The sequence below is a fragment of the Zingiber officinale genome, chromosome 3A (assembly GCF_018446385.1).
Source record: "Zingiber officinale cultivar Zhangliang chromosome 3A, Zo_v1.1, whole genome shotgun sequence".
Classification (NCBI taxonomy): Eukaryota; Viridiplantae; Streptophyta; class Magnoliopsida; order Zingiberales; family Zingiberaceae; genus Zingiber; species Zingiber officinale.
This window is the reverse complement of record NC_055990.1, coordinates 136,517,626-136,543,242: the sequence shown is the minus strand read 5'-3', so window position 1 is coordinate 136,543,242 and position 25,617 is coordinate 136,517,626. Positions and strand designations below refer to the sequence as shown.

Here is a 25,617-nt window from a genome sequence, read left to right as displayed (position 1 = left end):
TTTAAGCTTGTTCCATTTTATCTATTGGTTTGAAAAATATATGCTTTTCGCTCACACTAATTCACTTTCCCTTCATAGAAATCCCCTTCATATATTTCTTGAACTGATCACTTAGGTTATTGTTCTTCATGCTGTTGATCAAAGTAATTAGCACAAGTGGGTCTTTCCTTTCCTCACAATCACTTTATTGTCACGTTGTATTGTCATATTCAAGCTCATCTACGACATGATTAAGAACTCTCAAAATATATTGAATTCTTATACCAAATTTGCAACCTATGTACCATAATATCAACCTCAATTTGAATAATCTAACTCCACAAGTTACCAAAAATATCTTGTCATTTTTATTTCCATTTCCCAAATTTTGGCTTCTCATGTTTTTCACAATAACTTTCTTATAGTTTGGAAAAAGAAACTTAAAATTGATGATATTGAATTATTTTTAAAAAATAAAAAATAATAATAATGGATCGAAAAGGGGAGGCAATTAAAGTGAAAAATGGTGATACCCTTTGGGGACAAAGCCAAATATTCCCTAAACATGATAGTAATAAGATGGTTATCCTCATCAGGTGTTTTTTATAATCCATTTGCAGAATATGTAAAGGGAGATATAAATCATAAGGTCAATTTATAATCGACAATCAAATAGTTAAAGGATGAAAAATATTTTCCTCTAATATTAATTATAAGTTCATCAAAAATTAATCTATGTCCAATTATAATATGGACAGGGCACTATAGCCCCTAGGGTTATGGTATAACGGTTAACGATTTAGGTTATCACTTAAGGATCTATAGTACAATTTTCAACTATGACATATTTATAAAAAAAAATTTAAATAAGACCTACAATTAATGAATATTGAACTTTTGAATACTTTCTGATTTATTTTTATCATCGTTGAAAAAATTCTATAGAATTAAATTAATTATCCAAAAATCAACCAATAAGACTAATTAAATATATCATATGAACAGGACACCCCATGGGTCGTTTTCCATAGTAAAATAAATATAGACAACCCAACGCAACGCAGTACCGTATAAATAATATTGCCAACAAAACGAACGCAAAAGTATGAGAGGAGAAGATAAGACAAAGCGACGCCAGAAACTGTGACATTAAATAAATAAATAAATAAATCTCAACTCTTCGATCCGTACGATGTTTGCTTCTCTGTCTTCTCCCTGCTCTCCCCCAATCACCGTTCGACAACGCACTCCGCCTTGTTTTCTATAAAACCGCATATGCTTCTTCTATTCCTCCAATCAACGGCGTTGTCCACCGATCACCCTTCAGCTGCTGTTGCTTCCATCTCGTGGGTTCTGACTCCCACCATTACCGGATTATTAGGGTTAGAGGTGGGTGATCTAGGGGGAAGGGGAAGCAGGTCGGGGAAGTGAACAGGCGAGGCGAGATGGGGAGGGGAAGGGTGCAGCTGAAGCGGATCGAGAACAAGATCAACCGGCAGGTGACCTTCTCCAAGCGACGTTCCGGGCTGCTCAAGAAAGCGCACGAGATCTCCGTCCTCTGCGATGCTGAGGTCGCTGTCATCATCTTCTCCTCCAAAGGCAAGCTCTATGAGTACTCCACCAACTCCAGGTGCGCGCCTCAGCGCCTTGCTCCGTCATCCGATGTTTCAGTTTCTTTTGCTTTTACGTCTTTCGCCCTGGATTTTATAGATCAGAGCCAATTACACACTCACTCGTACTGTTTTATCTGTGAGAAAATTGATTCTCCACCTTTCTCGATGGGTTCTAGGGCAAATTTTCTCTTCTTTATGTTTTCTGGCTCCAGAAGTAGGTGCTCATTTGAAATGCCAAAAGGGTTATTTTCTTGATAGGGAGTTGAATGCTTCTCCTATTCGGAGTTTAACTCCTAGCCAAAAGGAGATGTATGCTTAGGGAGTAAGGGTTGTATTTAAGAAGGCATATCAATATCGTACACCAAGAATGCATATGATACTACAACAAGAAAGGGTTCTAAACCATTTAGTACAATTTCATACACGTGGATCAGATTTCATAGTTTTTTTTTCCCTTCAACTGTCACACATTTTCTAATCGTTTAGATCAGTTAATTATAATTTAACTTTGAACTAAATCTAGGGTTTCCATGGCTTTTATGAACTTTATTTTTTTAGATTCTGAGATGTGACAGGTGACAATTTCCAAGGTCAGATATCAATTAAATTTGTAACTAAAAAATACATCTTTTCTATAACCGATATTTTCTGTTCATTTGCACACTTACTTTGGCACTTATGCGGTTGGAAGCAAATCGATCTATGCTTCTCGTTTTGCTGCATGATTAGCTTCATCTTAATTTTTCTCTCTTTATTCTTCCTATTCGCTTAAGCATGAGCTCGGTTCAAAAAACTTTAATTGTTCGAATTTATGGTTCTTCCTAACAAGTCGATTCGACTTCGCCGAATGCGCTCCGCTGAAATGATCAGCGAAGGTTTCAATTAGACATCATTATCTGACATGAGTACTCTCCAGTAATGATATAAATGTTTTCTTCTAAAAAGACTGGGACTTGTGCAAACTACTTTGATATTTTTTGTAGCTATCCATGAATAAGCCGTCTTTACTTCTTAGAAAGCATCGTCTTTATATATATCGCGACAACATTGCTGCCCTTCCTTCTCTAAATTTAATTTAGAATCTCCCACATTAAGCCGTCATTTTTTTTACTTATGTAAATCTCTGATTTAATATCTGCATCCTCCTTAACCTTCCGAGCTTTCTTTTGGCTACATAATCTCTTACAAGGACTAATCAATATTAGTTTCTAGTTAAATTTGCATAATTCAAGAGTCCTCGATGTTGTTGATTTCTTGCCACGATGGGTACGTAGTAACATTTAAGTGATTCGCTCAGTAATTAATAGGTGATCCCTTCCTACTAGCTAGGCTACTATCAATAACAGATTGTTATTTTCTTGAAGACATATACTATCACATTATGAATAGTTTGTTAATTTTTTATTTGCTAGCTTGATATTTGGACTCTAATTTACCCCCTTTATATCCGACATTGACACTCTGGAGACCTAGACATGAGCTGATCACTTGAGATTTCAATTGATTATATGTAAGAGTTTTTGGAAATAATTATATCCAACACTAACATTCTTTGCTAGTTAACATTGCTATTACAATATATGCTAAAATGGTTCTCTCTAAACTTCCTCGGTAGGTTTATGCCAACACGCCTTCTATGAGCATGGCATAACTATATGTGAGTACCATACTTCCACTAGTAATGGGATAAATTATTAATTCACCTGACTAAAAATGTTACTTCATTGAAAAGTACACGATAGTTGGATATGATAGTTAATTTGGTTCATTGCAAATGATCACAATTTATGGTAGACTTTTCACTAGTTCTTGGGCTTCTAAGAACAAATAGAAGTAGGATTGCATTCAGCAAAATGTTTAATTAGTTCACATACATAAAAATAGACTATGATCAACAATCCCAAACCAAAATGAACTTCAGATAGATTTCAAACCTTATAACCAACACTATGTTTTTATATTTTGATTTAGTCTAGCTTGAATCAAAAAATTAAAACAAAATAAAAAATGCTTAGGCATCATCGAAGCTGTATGTATGTATCTCAAGGAAAACCCTCCAAAAAAAAAAGTTACATCGCAACTTTTTCAAAGTTGTGAAAAAGTAAATGTAGGCATAATATAACTAAGTCATTAATTGCAAAATGCACATGTATATAGATGCATATGCATCCCCTCGGATGGATCTAGTGGCTAGCATATGAAGTGTTATCATCATGAGGTCTGGAGTTCGAATCTCGACAAAGTTGAGGTAAATGTCTTTCTTGTGTGCTAGTCACTATTCCAAAGGCTAGTAGTCACCCGTGATTTACCTCCTCCGTGTTGGCCCTGAGACGGGTTGGCGGGGGTGCTGGGGGTGAACGTATTCTCTTTTTACCATCATATGTAAACTAGGAGCGAACGTATTCACCTTTTACCAGCATATGTAGACGCATATGCAGTTTATATTATTCTATAGTAACAAGTTATATTAACTACATCATGTGTCAAATACATCTATTATACAATGCATTTAATTGATAAATCTAAGTAATAAAATTAACCAAATTGACATCTATCACTTAATGATTAAATAGACCATCATAATCAAAACATAACTTGAGTATTTTGTGCATCAATCTAAGCTACAAAAACTCGTCGCATATAACAATGCATTTCTATTGTAACAAAAAGGTAATTAGGCACATCTAGTTGCTCTTTACTGTTCGTCCCCAAATTACGTGAAGGGTGATAATTACAAGGTCAACTTATAGTCGATCGCTAAATGACTAGAAGGTATGAGGAGTTTTTTTTCGGAGGACATGTGCTCGGAACCCTAAACCCTATAACGATGTGTTTCTGGACTTTAGCGACAGAAGTTAATACATTATACATCTGACCAAGACAATCCTAAAAAAAAAACCATTGCGGGGACTAACTTCACTACATGATAACTTCACAAAAAGTTTGTAATATTTGAGCATTTTCATTTGTGGAATATTAAATCCCCGGTTTGTAATAAAAGGTTATTTTTGACCTTACATAACCCTTATGTCTTGATTATCTCTTTCACATATGTATAATGTTATCTATATCTAATTTGTTATACTAATTATAAAATTTGTCAAAAACATAAAAGCACAATATTAATTTATTATCCCTAAACCCTACTAGATGGAAGCATAATATTCGTTGGTAGGAGAAATAAAACTTAATGAGTTAAGTATACACAGTCTCCTTGTCGTCCGACGAACACAAAAGCTACTATGCCTGCAACAAATTAACACATTGATAAAGGGAGAAGAGAAAGAGAAAAAACATAAAGAGAGATTTCATGAACCAATTACTCAAGTTGGCTTCTTCTTCAAGTGGTGATTTCATCTGCACACAATAATTGAAGGAAGAGAAATCATTCAAGGGTCTTATAGTGACAGTTAGATAGATAAATTGATAGAAATCACAACTTAATTATCTCTTTGCTAGACTTTAGCAATATAATATTTTTATTTGTTCAATTTTTTACTGACTTTTAAATGACATAGAACATAAATATGGTTGAATAAGATGAGATCCTCAATTGGGAATCGCCCTTTATGCAACTACAAGATGTGGTAGATTGAAGAATGGAGAAAGAAATCACTAAATGAGGACTTAGGGTCGATGCAATGCATTAATTGCACGTGAACAAGATAAAATGAAGGGCTCAATAGATGATAAGTCTCGAGGATACTAGAGGAACAAGATAAAGCTAAGTGGCGGTTAGCCAAACAAGAAAAAGAAGGGGATAATAGACGAAGAAGTTGAAAACTAGTGGAGTCGTTGTGATAGCAAAGAGGATATGCTGGGTAGATGACATGATTCATGAGAACACTATGCAAAGAGTAAAACAAAAAGAGCTAAAAAAATAGATTCAACAAGTAGTGTTGCTTATGACTATTTGAAAAATTTTATTGTGACAATTGAGACGGGCAAAATTGCTTATTCCGCCAAGTAATCGACAGACAGAATAGAGTCAAGAAGACGAAACCCTACGTCGTGATGCCTTGTAATGATGGTAGCAACTTCATGTGACTCCTCCAAGAATAGTGAAGCTTTCACATCAGGACGACAACTTGCATGGAACTTTTATGCAACAATGAGAACTCCTCTAGAGGTTAGCAAAGATTTCATTAGAGGTTGGAAAAGAAATCACAAGCTCATGAGGCTTTTGCAAGATTATCATGAGCTACTAAGTAGCTGATCACTCTGTGAGCTCCTATTACACATGTGACCACTCTGCAAGGTTTGGATATCAGTATGTGAGCCCTCAAAACCACTTCACGAGCTCTAAAAACCATTCCACAACCACTCTACTAGCACTTGAGATGCATGCAACCACTTCTGAGACACTTCATCGACTTCATCATTGCATATATAAGACATTTTATAGGTTTGCCTCCTTTTTCTTCTTATGGTGTTTAAAATAGATGTCAAACCCTTGGTGTAATTTCCGCTCACCAGGAGGTACCCTACTCATAGTGTAATAAAAGAGACTAGGAACTATATAAATAAGATAATCAAGAAATTCATCAAATTTATTTATTTATATATTATTTGTTGAATATTAAACTTGGTTTTTTGATAGAGATGGAGTTAGTAGGTAATGAGATGGCAAGTAGTGGATAGATGAGATATTAGTGATAATAGTATATGCATTAATGAAGTTAGTGGGGAGATAAACATGAAGTTAGTAGTGTTATTTGAGTTATGTAATAGATCTATAAATAAGTTAGTCTTTGTGAATGAAATAAAGGTTTTGAAGCTCTCGTTTCTTTATTTTCCTCTTCTACATATGTAATTTTTCTTCCACAATATTTTTTTTCCTTCTTCCAATAAAGTAGTATAAGAGTCATGGTTAATGGAGGTATGACTCCCTTCCAAGTTTCGGTGCTCAAGGTGAGTAATTATGATAATTAGAATATCAAGATGATGGTGTTTCTTAGGGCTCACAATGTTTGGGAGGTTATGGAAAAATGCTACGTTAAGCCGCATGATGACTCGACGCTATCTTCGACTGAAAAATACAGTTTGAGAGATTTAAGAAAGATGGATAAGAAGGTTCTCTTCCTCATTTATCAAGCTTTAGATGAGGATGATTTTAAGAAAATCTCAAGTACTACTTCGGGCAAGCAAGCATAGAAAAGCTCCAAGTCTCATATCAATGTGAAAAAGGTATGCCTTTAAACGTTAAGAAGTCAATTTGATACTTTTCGTATGAAGGAAGGCGAATTGGTGTCCAATTATTTTTCTAGAGTCTACCATTTCTAATCAACTGAAGAGAAATGGTGAGAAGCTAGAAGTAACTATCATTGAGAAAATTCTTTGATCATTGAATTCAAGATTTGATAGTATTACAACCATTATTGAAGAGACGAAAGATCTACAAGCCATGACGATAGAGCATCTCTTGGATTCACTACAAGCCCATGAAGAAAAGAAGAAAATAAATAAAGAGATTACTCGACAATTCCTTAAAACGACTGTTCAACCAACTAAGAAAGATGAAAGATTCAATAACAATAGAAGTCAAGGTGGAAGAGGCCATGGATATGGGCGAGGCCGTTCTAATGAGCAAAGATAGGGTTCCAATAACAACAATGAAAGAGAAGAAAATTCAATAAGAAGACGTGGAAGAGGACAAATAAACTCGAGGTATGAAAAATTTCAAGTTAAGTGCTACAATTATAAGAAGTTTGGGCATTATGCTAGAGAATGCAGATCGCTTAAGAATAAAGTATATGAAAAAATAAATTATATGGAAGAAAGAAAAGAAGAAGATAGCACCCAACCCTACTGCTAGCATATAAAGATAATGAAAGAGACGAAAATATAATATGGTATCTCAATATTGGTCAAACAATCATATGTGTGGAAAAAGAAACATGTTCGTAGAGCTTAATGAATCAGTTGGTGGTAATGTATCCTTCGGAGATGAATCAAAGATCGAGGGTAAAGGTAACATTCTCATTCGTTTGAAGAATGGAAAATATGAATTTATCTTGAATGTTTTCTTTGTGTCAAATATGAAGAGCAACATTTTGAGCTTAAAATGACTCTTGGAAAAAGGATATAATATTCATCTAAAAGATAGTATGCTCATCTTGAAAGATGATATTAATTACTTAATTGTTAAGGTGTCTATGTCAAGAAATAGAACATTTTATCTTAATATTAAAAATGATATTGTCAATTGTCTCAAAACTTATTATGAAGACACCACTTGGCAATGACATCTTTGATTTGGGCATCTCAATTTTGGAGGATTAAAATTGCTTTCAAAGAAGGAGATGGTGAGAGTACTATCTTACATCAAACATCCTGACCAACTATGTGAAACATGTCTACTTGGGAAGCAATTTAGAAAAGGTTTCCCAAAGTAGTCAAGTTCACTTGGTAAGATGTTTACGGTCCGATAAAGCTAACTTCACTTGGTAAGAATAATTATTTCATTCTTTTAATAGATGACTTTTCTTAAAAATTTGGGTATATTTCTTGAAGCAAAAAATCAGAGATCTTTGGTATATTCAAGAAATTTAAAGCTACTGTAAAAAAGGAGAACGGTCTTGAGATCAAAGCTATGTGATATGATCGAGAAGGAGAATTTAACTCAAAAGAATTTCAAGAATTCTATGAAGCCAACGTAATACAACAATCTTTGACAGTTCCAAGATCTCCTCATCAAAATGGAATGGAGGAAAGAAAGAATTGAATCATTCTTGACATGACAAAGAGCTTTCTCAAAAGCAAGAGGATACCAAAGGAACTTTAGGCAGAAGTGGTTGCATGTACACTTATCCAATTGATCACCAACAAGGAGTGTGTGGGGCAAGACACCACAAGAAACATATTATGGAAGGAAGTATGAGATTTCTCATCTAATAGTTTTTGGGAGTATAACTCATGTTCATGTGTCTAGAGAAGCAAGAAGGCAAATTCGATGATAAAAGTAAGAAGTTCATTTTTATTGGCTATAATAGTAACTCAAAAGGGTATAGGCTATACAATCTAGATAATGGGAAGACAATCATCAGTTGGGATGTCATATTTGATGAAGAAGGAGAATGGAATTAGAAATCTCAAAATGAAGATTACAACTTTTTCGCATACTTTAAAGAAGAACCAAGGATGGAGCAAACAAGAGAGGAGTCTACTACTCCGCTAGTAATACCAAATTCAAGTATTCAAGAAAATTCATCTATATTAACTTCAAGTGAAAGAGTACTACGCTTCAAGAGCTTATAAGACCGTTATGAGGTAACTGAGAATCAAGATAATCTTACTCTATTTTGTCTCTTGGCCGATTGCAAGCTGATGGATTTCCAAGAAGTTATAACGAGCAAAAAGTGGAAAGATGTAATGGATGAAGAAATCAAGATAATCAAGAAGAATGGTACATGAGAGTTAACTCCACTTTCTGAAGGACATAAGGCGATTAGTATAAAGTGGGTGTACAAAGAAGAATGCTAAAGGAGAAGTTGAAAGGTATAAAGTAAGATTGGTGGTAAAATACTACAATCAAAGATCTGACATTGACTATGATGAGGTATATGCTCCAGTTACTTGATTAGAAACTGTCATATTAATCATTTCTTTAGTAGCCCAAAATAATTGGAGAATATATCAAACGGATGTAAAATATGTTTTTTTAAATGGAACTCTCTCAAAGAAGTCTATATTTGGTAGCCATCAAGTTATGAAGTCAAAACACTTAAAGATAGAGTTCTAAATTGAAGAAGGTTCTCTATAGGCTAAAGCAAGCACCAAAGGCATGAAATAGTTTGATAGACAGATACTTGCAAGAGAAAGACTTCATCAAATGTCCTTATGAACATGCACTATACATTCAGAATAAGGATAAAAAATATTTGATTGTCTGCCTATATATTTCTGACTTGAACTTCATGGTAAACAATCTAATTATGTTTAGAGAATTCAAAGAAACGATGATTAAGGAGTTTGAGATGACTAATATTGGGTTCATGGCATACTATCTGGCATCAAAGTGAACCAAAGGGAAGATGAAATCTTCATCTCACAAGAACGTTATGCAAGAGAGATATTAAAGAAGTTCAAGATGGATAAAAATAAGCCCATAAATACCCAGCAGAATGTGGAGTCAAGTCATCAAAGCATGATGTGGTTGGAAGCCTACAATACTCGACATACACAAGGCTTGATATCCTTTATGTTGTTAGACTTGTTAGCCGCTACATGGAAGCTCCAACTATGACCCACTTTAAGATCGCTAAGAGAATTTTATGCTATATCAAAGGTACGATAGATTTTAGGTTGCTTTATTTATCATCTAACAATTTCAAACTTGAAGGATATAGCGACAGTGATTAGGGTGGAGATATGGATGATAGAAAGAGTACTATAGGATTTGTGTTCTTTATGGGAGATACAACTTTCACTTGAATGTCGAAAAAATAACCTATTGTCATACTATCTACTTGTGAAGCAAAGTACGTGGATATGACTTCATGTGTTTATCATACTATTTAGCTTAGAAATTTATTAAAAGAGCTAAGTTTATCACAAGAAGAGAAAACCAAGATTCGAGTTGATAACAAATCTGTAATAGCACTAGCAAAGAATCTAGTCTTCCATAATAGAAGCAAGCACATAGATATACTCTATCACTATATCAGAGAGTACTTTATAAGAAAAGAGGTGCAAGTGGGATACACAAAGTCTCAAGATCAAGTTGCTAATATCTTTACGAAGCCACTCAAATTAGAAGACTTTATCAAGATGTGAAATTTTCTTGGGGTCACAAAATCAAGTTTAAGATGGGGTGTTGAAAATTAAACTTGATTTTTTTAATAGAGATGGAGTTAGTGGGTGATGAGGTGGCAAGTAGTGGATAGATGAGGTATTACTAGTAATAGTATATGCATTAATGGAGTTAGTGGGGAGATAAACATGGAATTAGTGGTGTTATTTGAGTTATGTAATAAACCTATAAATATGTTAGTCTTTGTGAATGAAATAAAGGCTTTGAAACTCTCGTTTCTTTATTTTTCCTCTTCCACATAAAGTGGAATTTTTCTTCCACAATATGTTTTTTCCCTCCTATATTGTATACAACAAAAACTATATGAATAAGACAACAAATGAACCAAAAATAAAAATATAATGAAATGAAAGTAGATAGTAATCGATATAGAGGAATACGATAATATAGTGCATGGGAGATCTCTGAATAACTCTATATACAAACTTAAATCAACTATAATATCAAAAGAGCTTCAATGTCTGCAAAACTGAAAGTCAAAGAAAGAGATAGTAAGCACAAATTGCTAAGTGGATATTCAGAAAATATGTATATAAATTTAATCTTATTTAAAAGGTCAAAGAAGTAAAGGAGATCACAATACTTATTACAACTTTAAGTTCTTATTTAAGTTCTCAATTTATACATAAATATATATCTATAGTCATCTAGTATTTTTATGTTAGAATTTAGAGTTACAAATTATTATCATATGTTATCATCAATTAAGATAAATTTTTAATTCTTAATATTTAATCAATATGTATAAAGGTCATCAACGATATAATATCAACATAGATAAATATCACAAATCATATGACTATCGGCGTATATAAATGTCATCAATGGTTTAAGTCCAATAAATCAACTAAGAAGTGAATCACTAGAACCAATGTCCTCATAGTGTAATAACGTCATTTGACGTATGAGCTAAAAGCCCCCTTACTAGTGGAATATAATAAAATAGTACCAGCACGCAAGTAAATACTGACCGCGAGAGACAACATGCTACCACAATAACATTTAGGCGGCTAGATACTCTGGTATAAGGCTCGACTCAAAGTTTTCATCTATTAGTATTTTATTTTCTCCATTTAATATTCTTATTATGTTTAATTCTTTTTATAACAATTATTCAATTTTAAATTCACATCTTCAGTTGTCTGAATGGCCAACCCAAGTCACCTTTTAATATGAAGAATGTTAATTCATTTAAGTATATATAATATAAAACTATAAGTATCAACAGTATAGAAGGTCAAACAAATTTAAAGGCGGGATCAACAACAACAACCACAAGTCATACCCAATTAGGTGAAGTCGTCTATATGGATCCTCCTATGTCATTGAATTTTATCTCTTATTATATTATCATTTATACTTAAATAAATTTTATCTTATTTTATTATTACTAATCAAGTTTTTTTTATCTTTTTATTCCTCATTTAATGTGCATATTTATTATAGTTTCACATCGTCTAACTAAAATATTTATTGGTCGTCTAAGTACATATATGCATCATCTTAAACATATTTTTCTGAGTTTTTCCTCAATAGGTGCAATCCTAACTTTATCTCTAATATTTTCATTTCTTATTCTATCCATCCTTGTATGTCCGCACATCCACTTTAACATCTTTGATGGTCTCTTTTTTCCTTCATCTCGGGCTCCTCTCTAGAAAGTTGAATTGACTCCTTGATTTACAAAATTTGAGACCCTGAGATGTAACACATGTTAGGGCTTGGGCTGGCATGCCGGCATGACCCCTTCGACTCTTAAGTCAGTCATCGAAAGAAGTGGACAAAGGAGAAGAAGAAGAAAATGAAGAAGAATGGAGCTTAATGAAAAGGAGTTGCCTCCACTTGTAGGAATTAGAAAACACACCCCCTGACTTATCCTCTTCCACTGCTTATATAAATATCCAAAGGGAATCTTCACATCATCTGCTTTTGTGCTTTTCTACTTCTTGCCTGAGTGAGTGAAGATGAGGTTTCTAGCAATTTGTTATTATTCTTCCATTTATTGGTTGTAACGTAAGATGAGGAATGCATCAAGGAAATCATCTCTAGCATCCACTATCTGCTTCTCCATTCATCGATCATCACGTATTCTTAACCAAAAACTTTGGAACCTCTAATGCTTGGTAGAAAATATCTTCGATGCTCGGTGGACTTTAACCATATTGCTTGATAAAACTTAATTATATTGCTCGACAGAACTTGGTTATATTGCTCAGCTAACCTTTGTCATAATACTCGGGAAAATAAATTGATTTTGAGAACATTATAGCTTCGCATTACAATAGCATGCTAGTACTGTAGCATTTACTATGAATGTAATTGCTTGGGAGAAGTATCTATCCCATAACACTGTAACTATACAATTACTGTAGTTTTTTGCTTAATAGTGTTGTTACTATTGTGTCCAAGAATGTGATTGTTCGGGAGATTAATTTGATTTAGAATACTATAGCAGAGTTGGCACTATAACATTTACTAGAGCGTACTGTAGCATATGAGAATTGATTGCTCAAGAGATAAATATGATTCCCAAATACTGTATCTTTGTATTGTAGCAAGGCTGCTACTATAGCCTACTATAGCTTCGGAGACTTTAATTTGGTTGCTCGGGTGATAAATTTGATTTCCCAAGCACTGTATCTTCTCTATTGTAGCCTATATTATTGTAGAACTATTACTGTAGCGTACTCTAGCTTTGAGTACTTTGGTTGCTCAAATGAACTTGATGATATTGCTCAGATGACCTTGGGCATATTAAATGGATAAACTTGGATATATTTATTGGGTAGAATTTGGCCATATTGTTTAGTAGATCTTGCCCCCAATACTTGGATGGAAATAATTCTGAAGTTCGAGAAAAGATAACCTCATTATTTGGGGATAAATCTGATTATTATCAGATGTTCCTCCTTTAAGTTAGACTGAGGAGTGAAGTCGAATGAAATGCGATAAAGAACTGTTTAAAAAAACTTAGCTCAGGGATAAATCCGGTTACCATCAATTCTTATCTTTATAATTCTCATTTTTTATTAATGTGCTCAAGTCATAGCTCAACATTTAGCTTCATATAACATAGCAGGTCTTATCATAGTTTTATAAAACTTTCATTTAAATCTTAGAGGTACTTTACAATCACAAAGAATATATTACGCGCTCCTATATTTCAACTATCTGGCTTATATTCTATATAAGACATCTCTCTCAATCTCTATATCTTTTTAGAAAAATGATCCTAAATACTTAAAACTCTCAGTTACAGATAACTCATTATCTTCTATCTTAATAATTATCTCACTACGTCAAATATTGTTAAACTTAAATTTCATAAATTCTATATTTACTCTCCTAAATCTAGAACTTTTCACTTTTAGTGTTTCCCTTCAAGATTCGAGTTTAACATTTACTTTTTAACATGTCCCGTCTGCTAATTAAAATAATATCACCTGTGAACAATATACATCACGGTACTATACCTTGGATGTGTCTAGTGAGTTTATTTATAATTAGGGTAAAAAAATAAAGACTTAGAGTTAATACTTGATGTTTCGGTTAATCTACCTAAGGTTTTCACTCTTGTCATCATTACATTTTCATCTATATGCTTAATTAGTTCAATATACGTTATATTAAAACCTATATTTCTATAATTCTCCATATAATTTCTCTTAACACTCTATCATACATTTTTTCTAGGTCGATAAATATCATATGTAAAACTTTTTCTATTTCTGATATTTTTCAATTAGTTGCATGAGGAAATGTATAATGTTTATTATCGACCTTTCAAATTGATTTTAGATTATCTTGGAATTCTTTCTTAGTCTTTTCTATTACCTTTTCTCAAAATTTCATAATATGACTCGTTAGTTTAATAGTTCTATAATTTGCATAGTTTTGTACGTCTCTTTTGTTCTTATATAAGGGAACCAAAGTACTTAAAATTCAAACTCTCTACGGTCTTTGTTTTTCTCCTACTCATTTTTTCTCTTATACATATAAAATATTAATTCTTCTTTTAATCATCGTATCTACTATCTCCATTGTTTTACTTGTGAGTATTCTTAGGTTTCATGTTCTAAATCTTAGACACTTAATTTTTCTATAATATTTATTCTTATTCAACGTATGATATGAGAACTCTTATTCAAGTTCTCATGAAAATGTAATAATTCTTGCTGAGTTATCATAGACGAGCTCTGCAATCCATTTCTTCCGTAAAATAATCTAGTATTAATATAATAGTTTGATGAATATATTTATTGATTTTTTTAAAAAAAATCAATGCTGATGGATAGCCTACATATAACCTTCATCCTTTTTCATCTTTGCTTTTATATATATATATATATATATATATATATATATATATATATATATATATATATATATATATATATAAATAACTCAAATTCAAAATAAATATCTAATAACATAGTAGCAGGAAACAGATTATAATAAAATAAATAATATACATTATAACTTCCTTCAATCTGTAATAATAAGATGAAGGTTGGAAGAGGAAGAGAAGAGATTGGAATTGAGGCGGCTGTTAGCGCTTGTTGATGAAAATAAGAAGGAAAGTGTTGTTGCTCCTACTACGGGAAAACAGAAAGAAGAGAGGCTCCTGCAGTTGGAAAAGGGCACTGTAAACACTGAAGAGGGAAGGGAAGAGAATTTTCTCTATTCATTGGTGGCCTTGGATGGCTCCAGCGGTGGTCCCAGTTAGCTCCGGCGGCTGCTGCAGTGACTCCGGGAATGCAAGGAGATCTAGAGGAAAAAGGAGCAGCTGATATTGGTGCCTGGAATTTGCTCGAGAAGAGGAGGAAAGGAAGAAAATTTGTTGTTGTTGTGTGTTAGGAAAAAACTTGGAAGAAGTTTGTTGTTGCCAGGTTAAAAGATGGCCGAAAAGAGACAACATTTGATGGAGCAAAGGCTGCTGCAAAGGGGCTGCTGTTGGAGAGGAGGGTTCGGCTGGTGGAAGAACTGGAATAATGCTGTTGGTTTTGCGAGAAGAAGGGAAAAAGAGAATAATTGTAGCAATTGTAGCAATTTGGAAGAAGAGGATTACACTAGTTAGTCCCAAAGTTAAAACGGAAGATGTAAATCATGGATGTTTACTAATCTTGAACGGTTGAATAACACATGGAGAAGGACAAATATCCAACTACTAGCCGGATATTTAATTCTCAGACCTCTTGATGATAATCAACTCTCCATTCCGAAGGAACAAAACATAAGGAAAGAACATAATAAGAGAAGGGAGGAAGTGAAGGATGGAGAGGAGGCGTGTGAGGCCTGCCTCGTGGCAAGTGGCGGAGAGAAAAACATGAGGGAAGAAAAGAAAAGAAAAGGAGGGAAGAAAAAAAATATTAAATCTATTGAATCCATTTAATTGGTTTAAAATTTATTTCGGTCGATCAAATGAAACCACATGGATTCTGATTTGAACTCATGTAACTTCATGCCTATTATCAATTCAAGATTTTAATAAATTTTAAATTTAATATTGTTTCCCTTCTAAAAATCAATACTTAAAAAGAGATTATAGTGTGTATCTTTCTCCTCTTTTAGTGTTTTGATATAGAACACTTTCGATACTAACACTTTGCACAGACAACATATCTTGGGCTCGTCAAAGATCACATCCTTAGCTTAGATTCAAGTCTTGATTACAAATATGCTTCTTCGTTGCAAGAAAGGAATCAAGAAGAACTATAACATGTTGGCTAGATTAATGACCATTGGAGAGGAGCAACTCAAGAGGAGTCATCAATGCAAGGATGTCCATCACTCTATAGGCCTCCCATGAATACCAAATGAGGTTTGTGATATTTGTCCGGAGTTGTAGTCAATGACAACTTCCAAGATTAGCAATGAGATACAATGGCCAATTTTGGTAGGGCACACGTGCAAATCGCAAAGGTGGCTAGATGATGTAAATAGTGAAGGAACAAAGTTGAGGTAGTGTGATAAAAAAAAAAAAAAAAAAGCTAGACGCTCGCCCCAGTGCCCTCTCCAATCTGTCCCAGGATCAATACGGAAGAGGTAAATCATGATAACTAAGAAGACAAATGATACCTTAGTAAGTGAATGATAGTGCAGGGAGAGACTCGAGAGATGAACAGGAGTTTAGTTGGCCTCCAGCTTAGGGAATAGCTATTTGAAAACCTCTTGCCTAGATAAGGCCTCTGATATGCACCAAATTTATAATTGCTTTTTACAATAACCATCACATATGTATATATAATATTAATCCAGATATATCTCTAACAAATGATATCAATATGGGATTAAACTCCCTAACTAATAATCTATAATTCTAATACTCTTAACACGATATAAATCAAGCAAAAGAAAAGAAAAAAAAACTATTGATCCACGCAATACATGTAACTTGCATTTTTCTTTCTATTTAACAAAATAAATATAATTTATATCATCGCACGGATAAAACTATAACAAGCTAGGGAATTGATTTAGACTTTGTGATCCTTATACGTCTATTAGTTATGTCTTGTGATCCGATCCCTTACTATGTAGGCTAATGAAATTGCGTAAGTGGCTTAGATGGAAGCTTCTTAAATTAATGATAAATCCACTTTCTTCTCAATAATAAAATTCGCTTACTCATGTAAAAAGGAAACTTATGAAGGATGTTCATTCCCTTAATCATAAATTCCTCTTTCCACATTGATTGATGTTCCCACTGAATATTTTAATTCTTTCATTTTTGCTTATCAAATTTATTTTTTCTTTGAAAGACTTATTGTTAGAGGGTGACTAGCTATTAAATAACAAACATTGTCTCTAACTTATAATCAAATAATGTTAGCTCTCTCCCCTCATCTCTCTTTATGATAGAAGACTCTATTTCCCTTTCTTAATCAGGATTGATACACAACTTTTCTATTCGAGTTGGTTGGCTTTATTATTCCTTCTCAGTTTAGGTTAATTAACTTTGCCACCATAATGCATTCTGATAGGGTAGGATCATTTCTTGTATTGTGGAGTTCACTCCCTATATTTTGACAATAATGTCAACTTTAGAAATGGTTAACGTGAAATAATTGTCAAGATTGATAACAATGGCACTAATGTTTAACTTTTGAAAATTAAAATAAAAATCCCGCTAAAATTACTTATGAGCTGTGATACATTGTTATCCTTATGGATCTACCTTAAATAAATTATAACACCAGGACCTACTATAGTTTTTATGTTAATTAATAGTAGTACATATACATTAGGTAGGTAGAGGGAACTACTCAAGGAGTTAACTAGAATTTTCTTCGTATAATGATATCAGTGCACTTGTTTCTCGTTCCTCTTTCTCATCAACAGCTTCTTGATGAACTACGTGGCTGAAGACCTATTTGATTGATTCTTGTAGCTGGCCTTGGTTGTTGTCACTGCTAACAAGGACGATAGTTGTTACTATGGTTGTGCATCACCACCAGCATGATATTAGTCTCAATTGTCTCCTTTTGTTGCCATCTTAGTACCCTCATTGATGGCCTCCCTTTTAGCTGTGACCAATCCTAATTGATAATTTCATGAATCATGTGGGATAAACTTGCTTAATATTAGAATTAAAAAAAAAGACTATTTGAAAGATGACCTTTCATAGATTCACCTATATAAGTCGCAACTAAGGTTGTAAAAATAAGAGTTTGAATACCACTTATAAATAATTCAAGAAACATGACAAATATAGAAACTTAAAGAAATAAGAACAATAATTACTAATTCATCCGTTAATATATTTCCGAAAAGTTGAAAACTAAGAGAAAGATTTTGTAAAATCGTTTATTCTCAATAATTCTTATGCTTTATAATTTAGAGTCAATTTAAATCAAATCACTAGGGATGTAAACGAATCGAACCGAGCCGAACAGTATTAGGCTCGAGCTCGACTCGTTTAAGTTATATTCGGGCTCGAGCTCAGCTCGAGCTCGAATCGAACTTTTATTACAAGGCTCGAGCTCGGCTCGTTTTGGAATTATCAAGCTCACGAATAGTTCGAGCTCGGCTCGTTATTAGCTCGATTATCATAGTTAACGAGTCTAATTCGTTAAGCGAGTTCCGGCTCATTTTAGAGCTTATTTTTTTGGCTCATTTTAAAGCTCGTTTTAAGGTTCGTTTTAGAATTTGTTTTTTTAACTCATTTTAGAGCTCATTTTTTGACTTGATTTAAGGCTCGTGAGCCTACAAACGAACATGTTCAGGAGGTCACGAGCCAAATATTCTTAAACTCGAGTTCGAGCTCGGCTCGATAAAACTGTCGAGCTCGAAATTAAATTCGAGCTCGACTCGATAAGATAAACGAACGAACTTGAACGAGTTTTTTATTGAACCGAGCTCCGAATAACTCGCGAACTATTTGATTCATTTACATCCCTACACATCACACTAGATACCCTTGTTTTACCACTAGTCTACGAGATAGATATTTGGTGTTTGCTTTATTGTTGTTTTGGGTGCTTTTTGTTTTGTGGATTGATACTTCTCTTCATAAAGCAACACAATCATCTTGGTCAATTCTCATGATCTCATCCAAATAGTTACTCCTCGCAACACTTCTAAATTCAAAATAATCAAGAGGTGCCAAAACGAGCCGATCAGGTAAGGCACAATATGACTTGTCACTGGTCATCCCTTGTATAACCTTTGACATCAGCAGATATACAATCCAACATGGGCTCGTACTTGCTTAACTTGTGCTTATGCTAGCTAAGATCCACCAAGCCAAAAAAAAAAATTAAAATATAAAATGTAATAATATAAAAATAAATTAATAAAACCTGGAAAAACAAAAAATAATTTTAAAATGGAAAACTTTAAAATAAGAATTAAAAATAAAAAAATAAAAAAAAATATTAAATAGAAAGATAGATAATAAATTCTAATTCTTTATTAATTAAATTTTGATACTTACGTCATTACGTGTTTATAATATTATATCCTCATTGTCACAATACATAACAATTAATATTCATCAGTCAAGTTATTCAGCCGAGTACCAAACAATATATTTATTGCTACAGTATTAGTCGATTTCTCAAACTCATCAATTGACTGATATATCTACCAATTGATTGATTAAATCCATCCATCGACTGATCATGTTATAAACTCCCTCAAATCTCAAATTCAGAGTTTAAAGATTCATTAGTCGATTGTTACACCCTAACAGTTGATTAATACCTCTATTTCAATTTTCAACCTCATCAAGACTGAATTCATATCTTGCCTAGTATCTAGTTGATCTCAACCTACTAGGACTTTCTTTACCCAATATCGGGTCAACCTTGATTTGTTGAGACTTTTCGTTGCCTAGCATCTAATCAATTTTTAATCTGTCAGGACTTCACCACTACCTAGCATCGATTAACCTTAACTTGCCAAGACTTTATCACTACCAAACATTCAGTACTCCTTGACCTCTTTGAATTTCCTTTCTGATACCTAATATCCGATCCTCCATGACTTATAAAGACTTCTTTCATTACCTAGTGCTCGGTCAACCTTAACCTATCTTGGACTCCACTTCTTATATCATGTGTCCGATCCTCCATGATCTAGTTGGACTTCACTTCTTATGCCAAGTATTCGATCCTCCATGACCCACTTGGATTTTGCCCTTGTCAACTTCTTATTGGACTTTCAACCGCTAAGTATTTGGTCAAACGTGACCCACTTAGACTCTTCCACTCATATCAACTCCTTGTTGTACTTTCAACTACTAAGTATCCAGTTAATCATGATTCACTTGAACTTCTTACTCAATCACTTTGGTTAACTTGACCCAAAATTAATTGCACTGACAATTTCCCTCTTCAAATAAACTTTTCCTTTACTTGATATTTGCCTCTCATGAGAAAATATATTGATCAAATATCAAAATTTAACTCGAGTTAACTCAAATTTGGTCAACCTAATTAACCTTGATCAAAGGTCAATTGCAAGATACTTTACCAATAATGTCACTCGGATTGGTATTGTTGAGATTTGAATTCAATATTGAAATCTTGCCTTTATCTTCTAGGTTCTCCTTTGTATAATCTTAATTAGAGGCATACACATCTCCAATGTTTTCTCCTTCAAACAACTTCTCTTTTTATCCCATGCCCTATTAACTACACTAAAATAAAACTAGAATGTTACTATAGATATAAAAAGAATTATAAGTACATCATGAAAAATTACAGCTAAAATAGAGTACATTGTTGCATGTTTCTCCATCAAACTAATACTTCTATGTTTTTATAATTATCTAAACTATCAAAAGAATTTAGGTAGAACTTAAGCTCATTTACCACATGAAGTTAAATGTTTGAGACTCCACTTGGTTGACTCAAATAAGAACTAGCACAACTAAAGTTTATATAAAATGTAAATAGTCTGCACTACTTTCACAAGAAGATGATACCCACAGTTGTGGAATTGATCGCTAGCCATACCTCTTGCAGTAAGTTTAATATATTTCATTTAACAGGATGGTGATATGCTTATGACGTTTGTTGAGATTTAGTGAGGATTTATGATGGAGGAATTATATTATAAAGTAAATAATTAGATTACCAAAAAAAAATATTGAGCAAATTCAAATTGAGACTTGAGAGAATGATGAATGATGTAACGAGAGTTGAGAGTGAGAATGAAAAAATGCTAGTTGTTTGGATAAAGGGGTGAAATTTGAGCATAATTATAAGATAATTTAGGATTTCTTAGGATTTTAGGGCAATTTTAGACTAAAGTTTACTAAAATACTCTAAACTAACTTTATCTAAATAGGAATATTTTGGTCTTTTCCTATGTTTTTGGCTGTTAGAATCGTCCTTCCTTTTTACTCGTTGCAAATATAATTCATGATGTGGGTTGTGCCCAGCACGTAGGTCATGCCTGACATAATTACATGTTGTGCCCAACTCGACACATAAACTAAGCCCCCTACCGCCCTACCTAACCAAGTTATAGAGGAAGATGTTGCAAACTCAATGATGGTCAAGTTGGATCGTTTCTTATTCAAAAATGTGACCAAAGGAAAATGTTGACAACACATTGATAGTCGAGTTCTTTCTGATGGAGAGAATGATGCAAGGAGAAATAGGAATTTTAAATTTTAAAAGTAGTAGAAAGTTTTTGGGACAAAATTTTATTTTGAGTAGTCATAACAGAATATGTAAATTTAGTTGTTTATGGAGTAATTTAGTTTAAGAAGTACATTATTTGTTTACCAAATTTTTTGAGAATAAAAGGATAGTCCGGTACACAAAGCTCCCATCAAAGTCCCGAGAAAGGGTTGAACAACATTAAGTCTATTCTGTTACCCTTCAAATTTAATTAAGTTATTGGCTCTCTTTGCAAGCTTTTCTATTGTCCATTAATATATCTTGAAATCAGGTCATATATCATCTTTGATGAATGGCCACAATGTTGCTTCTAAATAGTAGATCCTTGAATCAAATTTTAACCACAACTATACAAAGAGTACCAATAATGACATACGATATTAGTCAATACAAGACCATATATCAATCACACTCAAGAATGTATATAATGTCTTTATATTTCCTTGACATTCAATTAGATACAAAAACACATTTATACAATGCATCACTCGTCAATGTAATTCAAGGAAGCATAGTTTAAAATTTATTCATTTGTTTATTTGTAGCATTTGATGAATGATGAAAATGAACTCCCTGTTTCAGAAAAAAAAAAGTGAAATTAATTATCAAGGATGAATAAGCTAGGACTTAGAGTAATGAGAGTAGAGAATATTAATTTTAACATGTATTCTATTAATGCTTTGTTGAATGTCAAACTGTAAATAGAGTTTGAGATTCAATTGTAATTATACCAATATATAAGATGGAAATGTAGAAAGAACAATAATAACCTATATTAAAATAGATGGAAACTCGACCAATTTCTCCACTTCGACATGGCATCCCTACTTTGTTAGCTTTAAATTTTCCTTATTTATAAGTATGTGAGTAAACTAATTTGCAACTCGTGTATAACTAACCACCAATATACATTTATAGGTGAATGAAGCATTGTGAAATTAATATAGTAAACCTGTACGTGTTCTTGTTCCAGGACAAATAAATAGTTTTAGTTGTAATCTTTCTAAATTAAGATTTTATCACTTTACGTGGAAGGATGTACAATACCTTCGCTATTGTTTCTTACTTGTGATAATTTGAAAATCTTAATCTATTGCTAATTTATTTTAAAAAATATTTTCTGATGGCATATTTTTCAATAATTTCTTGGAATTTAAAAAAACTCCCCTACATTTTAGACAAGATAATTGTATAAGTGTTAATTTTGTTATGACTTGCTAAGTTCTTTTTTCCTTTCTTTTTTGCAGTATGGAAAAGATTCTTGAACGTTATGAACAATATTGCTATGCAGAAAAAGCACTTGTATCATCTGAACTTGATTGCCAGGTTACTAAGAACACTTGTTATTCTTTCATCATGTAGTATTTGGTACACCGCATTTGAATGTCATTCTTTTAATCTTTATTTTAGGACCTCAACTGCATCTTACCAAATAAAGTTTCCTAGCAAGTTCACATATTACTTATACTTTTTTTGCCATTCTCGAAACTCCCACATTAAGGCACAATTCTAAGCATTATAGGTTGTGAATTGGCCTAAGTATCTGAATCAGTAGATTGGAAACATTAATATTCATGATTTCAACTATAAATGCAGTATTTTGTTTAACATTCAAGACAATAAAATATAAATTAAATATTTTTTTTAAAAAACTAAGAATAAGAGTATTATGCTATCTTGGCAAAGTGATTCTACAAAATTAATTTCTTATGTTAGTACAATAACATAAGAATAGCTAATATAAGTTTTATGTGTAGTTTGTATAATACTAGCAATTTGTATCATTATCATCTATGATTAAGGAAATTTATCTAAAACAATTCTTAAATTTCAGATAAATATTTATTTGAAGTAACATTTTTATATGAACTTGATAGTTTTTTGAAAAAAATTCTCATCTTATGCTAGTCTTCCTAATAATATCATCGTTGATAAGTAGATCATTGGCCATGATCACATCAAGTATTCCAGATCACAGCCACTCTTGTTAGAAATGGAATCAAGGTCTCTTCCTAAGTTTGACAACATTCCCAAGTCTTCTTCTATTGGGGACGATAAGTTTTTTCCCCTTGCAAAACATATTGTGATATGGAGTTGAATAATACAAGCAGACAATCTCACCTTTGATAAAAAAATGCTATCTATTATGATTTTTCTGCTAGGAACCTATGATCATGTCTCTGTTTGAGATTCTTAATGGTATTAGTTTATACGAAATTTCAATAATCTTCTTCCCATATGAAGTATTCATTATTGAATTCCGAGTTAATCATGCCAATGTTCTCATGAGAATCGTACAGGGAAACTGGCATCATGAATATGGCAAACTTAAGGCCAAGATGGAGGCTTTAAGTAAAAGTCAAAGGTAAGATGCATTATAGTTACTTCTAGCTAGAGTTTTCGTCAGAAGAAATGATTGGAGCTAAGAGTTTTCCATAATTTGCACACCCAATGATATCTTGCCACAATAATTGCTTCAGGCATCTAATGGGAGAACAACTTGATACCTTGAGCCTTAGAGAACTCCAACAGCTAGAAAATCAGCTAGACAATTCTTTGAAGCATATCCGGTCAAGAAAGGTAATTAACCACACTAAAACTTTTCCTATGCTAAAACAAAGGTTGGCTAAGCAAGACATGCTGAAATTGTATTGTTAATGATTTTCTTTAATGGTGCAGAACCAAGTCTTGCTTGATTCAATCTCTGAGCTTCAGAAGAAGGTACAAGAAAAATCCTTTTTGTGTTGCAATGCCCATCGATATACCCTAGTTATTTTCCCTTTTTTTTTGTGTTTTTTGTAATCTAGGTATCCAGTTCATATATATGATTATCATGATCCTTCCAGATTATTGTATTTATTTACTAATTTTTGTTATATCAAACAACTAGCCTAAATATCTTTGCTCATTTAAGTCTATAAACCTTATTCATTAGTATATTACTCTTCATGTGAAAATAAATCATGATTTTACAATTACCATACTACATTCTGGTAGCGAATTGCCATTGTGGTCACTAATATATATGGGGGGAGATGATGAGAAAGACCATTCACGTAGGAATTGTCAATGCTTAAACTTTTTTGCATGACCATCTCTTGGTTATGTACAGGAAAAGGCACTACAAGAGCAAAACAAAAGTTTGGAGAAGCAAGTGAGTTGTGTTCCCTTTTCACCCAAGTGAATGCAATTCTGCTAAACTGTGAACAACTTTGTTTGGCCATGAATATCATGGGGATTAATATGTGCTTTGTCATTTGCTTAAGTTTCACGATAAGTTGTAAAGCAATTCTAAATTTGATTCTATTTAAACAAGATCCTAGAGAAGCAGAAGGCCAAGGCTCTCACCCAGCAAGCACACTGGGAACAAGCCCAAACAAGTTCCTCCTCTCCGCCCTTCATATTGGCTGATGCTAACCCTACCTTGAATATTGGGTATGCATCCTCAACAATATGAATTTTACATGTTGTTGCTTATCATCGAACCAAAATAAGAAAATATATTGTCGGGTAAAGCAAATGAAATATATCTTAAACAGTTGACGAAAGTTTTAAATCATATCATGATCTGATGACCTTGGTTTTAAATTCAGTTTCTTAATTTTGTTTAATGAGCCAGATGTTACCAAAGAAGGGCAACCATTGAAGGGGAGGTAGAAGCTGTAGAGGCCCAGGCTCGGATCAACAACAGTATGCTTCCTCCATGGATGCTCAGCCATTTTAATGGCTAGCTCCTCATCATCCTGCAAGCTTCATAACAATCCTTGATGAAATACTACTATATTATATGACTAAGACGAGGTACTAGGATTACCTTCATCTTCTCTTCGTGTAAGTCTGGATTCTCTAAGTAAATTTTGCTTGGGAATTATGTATCAGTGTATCTGTAATCAATAATGTTATTTTGGAGCAAGAAAAAGGTTTTATATTATTGTTCACTTAGTGAATAAAATTTGATTGTTGTTGTTGTTATTATCGGATGATTATCTTGTATAATCACTAGTTGATTGTTGTTGTTGTTGCCGGATGATTATCTTGTATAGTCACTCATTCAGTTAACCATAACCATCGCATTTTCCTC

At 33.0% G+C, this 25,617-nt stretch overlaps 1 protein-coding gene across 1 annotated transcript; it reads left to right on the top strand.

Annotated features, from left to right (window-relative positions):
* Nucleotides 1–1,424: 1,424 nt before the first annotated feature.
* Nucleotides 1,425–25,316, top strand: LOC122054062 (truncated transcription factor CAULIFLOWER A-like). Its single transcript, XM_042615904.1, has 8 exons — nucleotides 1,425–1,609; nucleotides 22,784–22,862; nucleotides 23,837–23,901; nucleotides 24,017–24,116; nucleotides 24,216–24,257; nucleotides 24,649–24,690; nucleotides 24,853–24,971; nucleotides 25,156–25,316. Exons 1-8 carry the CDS (start codon nucleotides 1,425–1,427, stop codon nucleotides 25,265–25,267), a joined length of 744 nt encoding a protein of 247 aa, XP_042471838.1. The 3' UTR covers nucleotides 25,268–25,316.
* The last annotated feature ends 301 nt before the right edge of the window (nucleotides 25,317–25,617 follow it).

Bases quoted from the DNA above. Each gene is read 5' to 3' on its own strand.
- LOC122054062 (XM_042615904.1), top strand. From the start codon at position 1,425: ATGGGGAGGGGAAGGGTGCAGCTGAAGCGGATCGAGAACAAGATCAAC. The intron at 22,863-23,836 runs GTTACTAAGAAC...AGAATCGTACAG, and splicing joins CATCTGAACTTGATTGCCAG to GGAAACTGGCATCATGAATA. The intron at 24,691-24,852 runs GTGAGTTGTGTT...TATTTAAACAAG, and splicing joins ACAAAAGTTTGGAGAAGCAA to ATCCTAGAGAAGCAGAAGGC.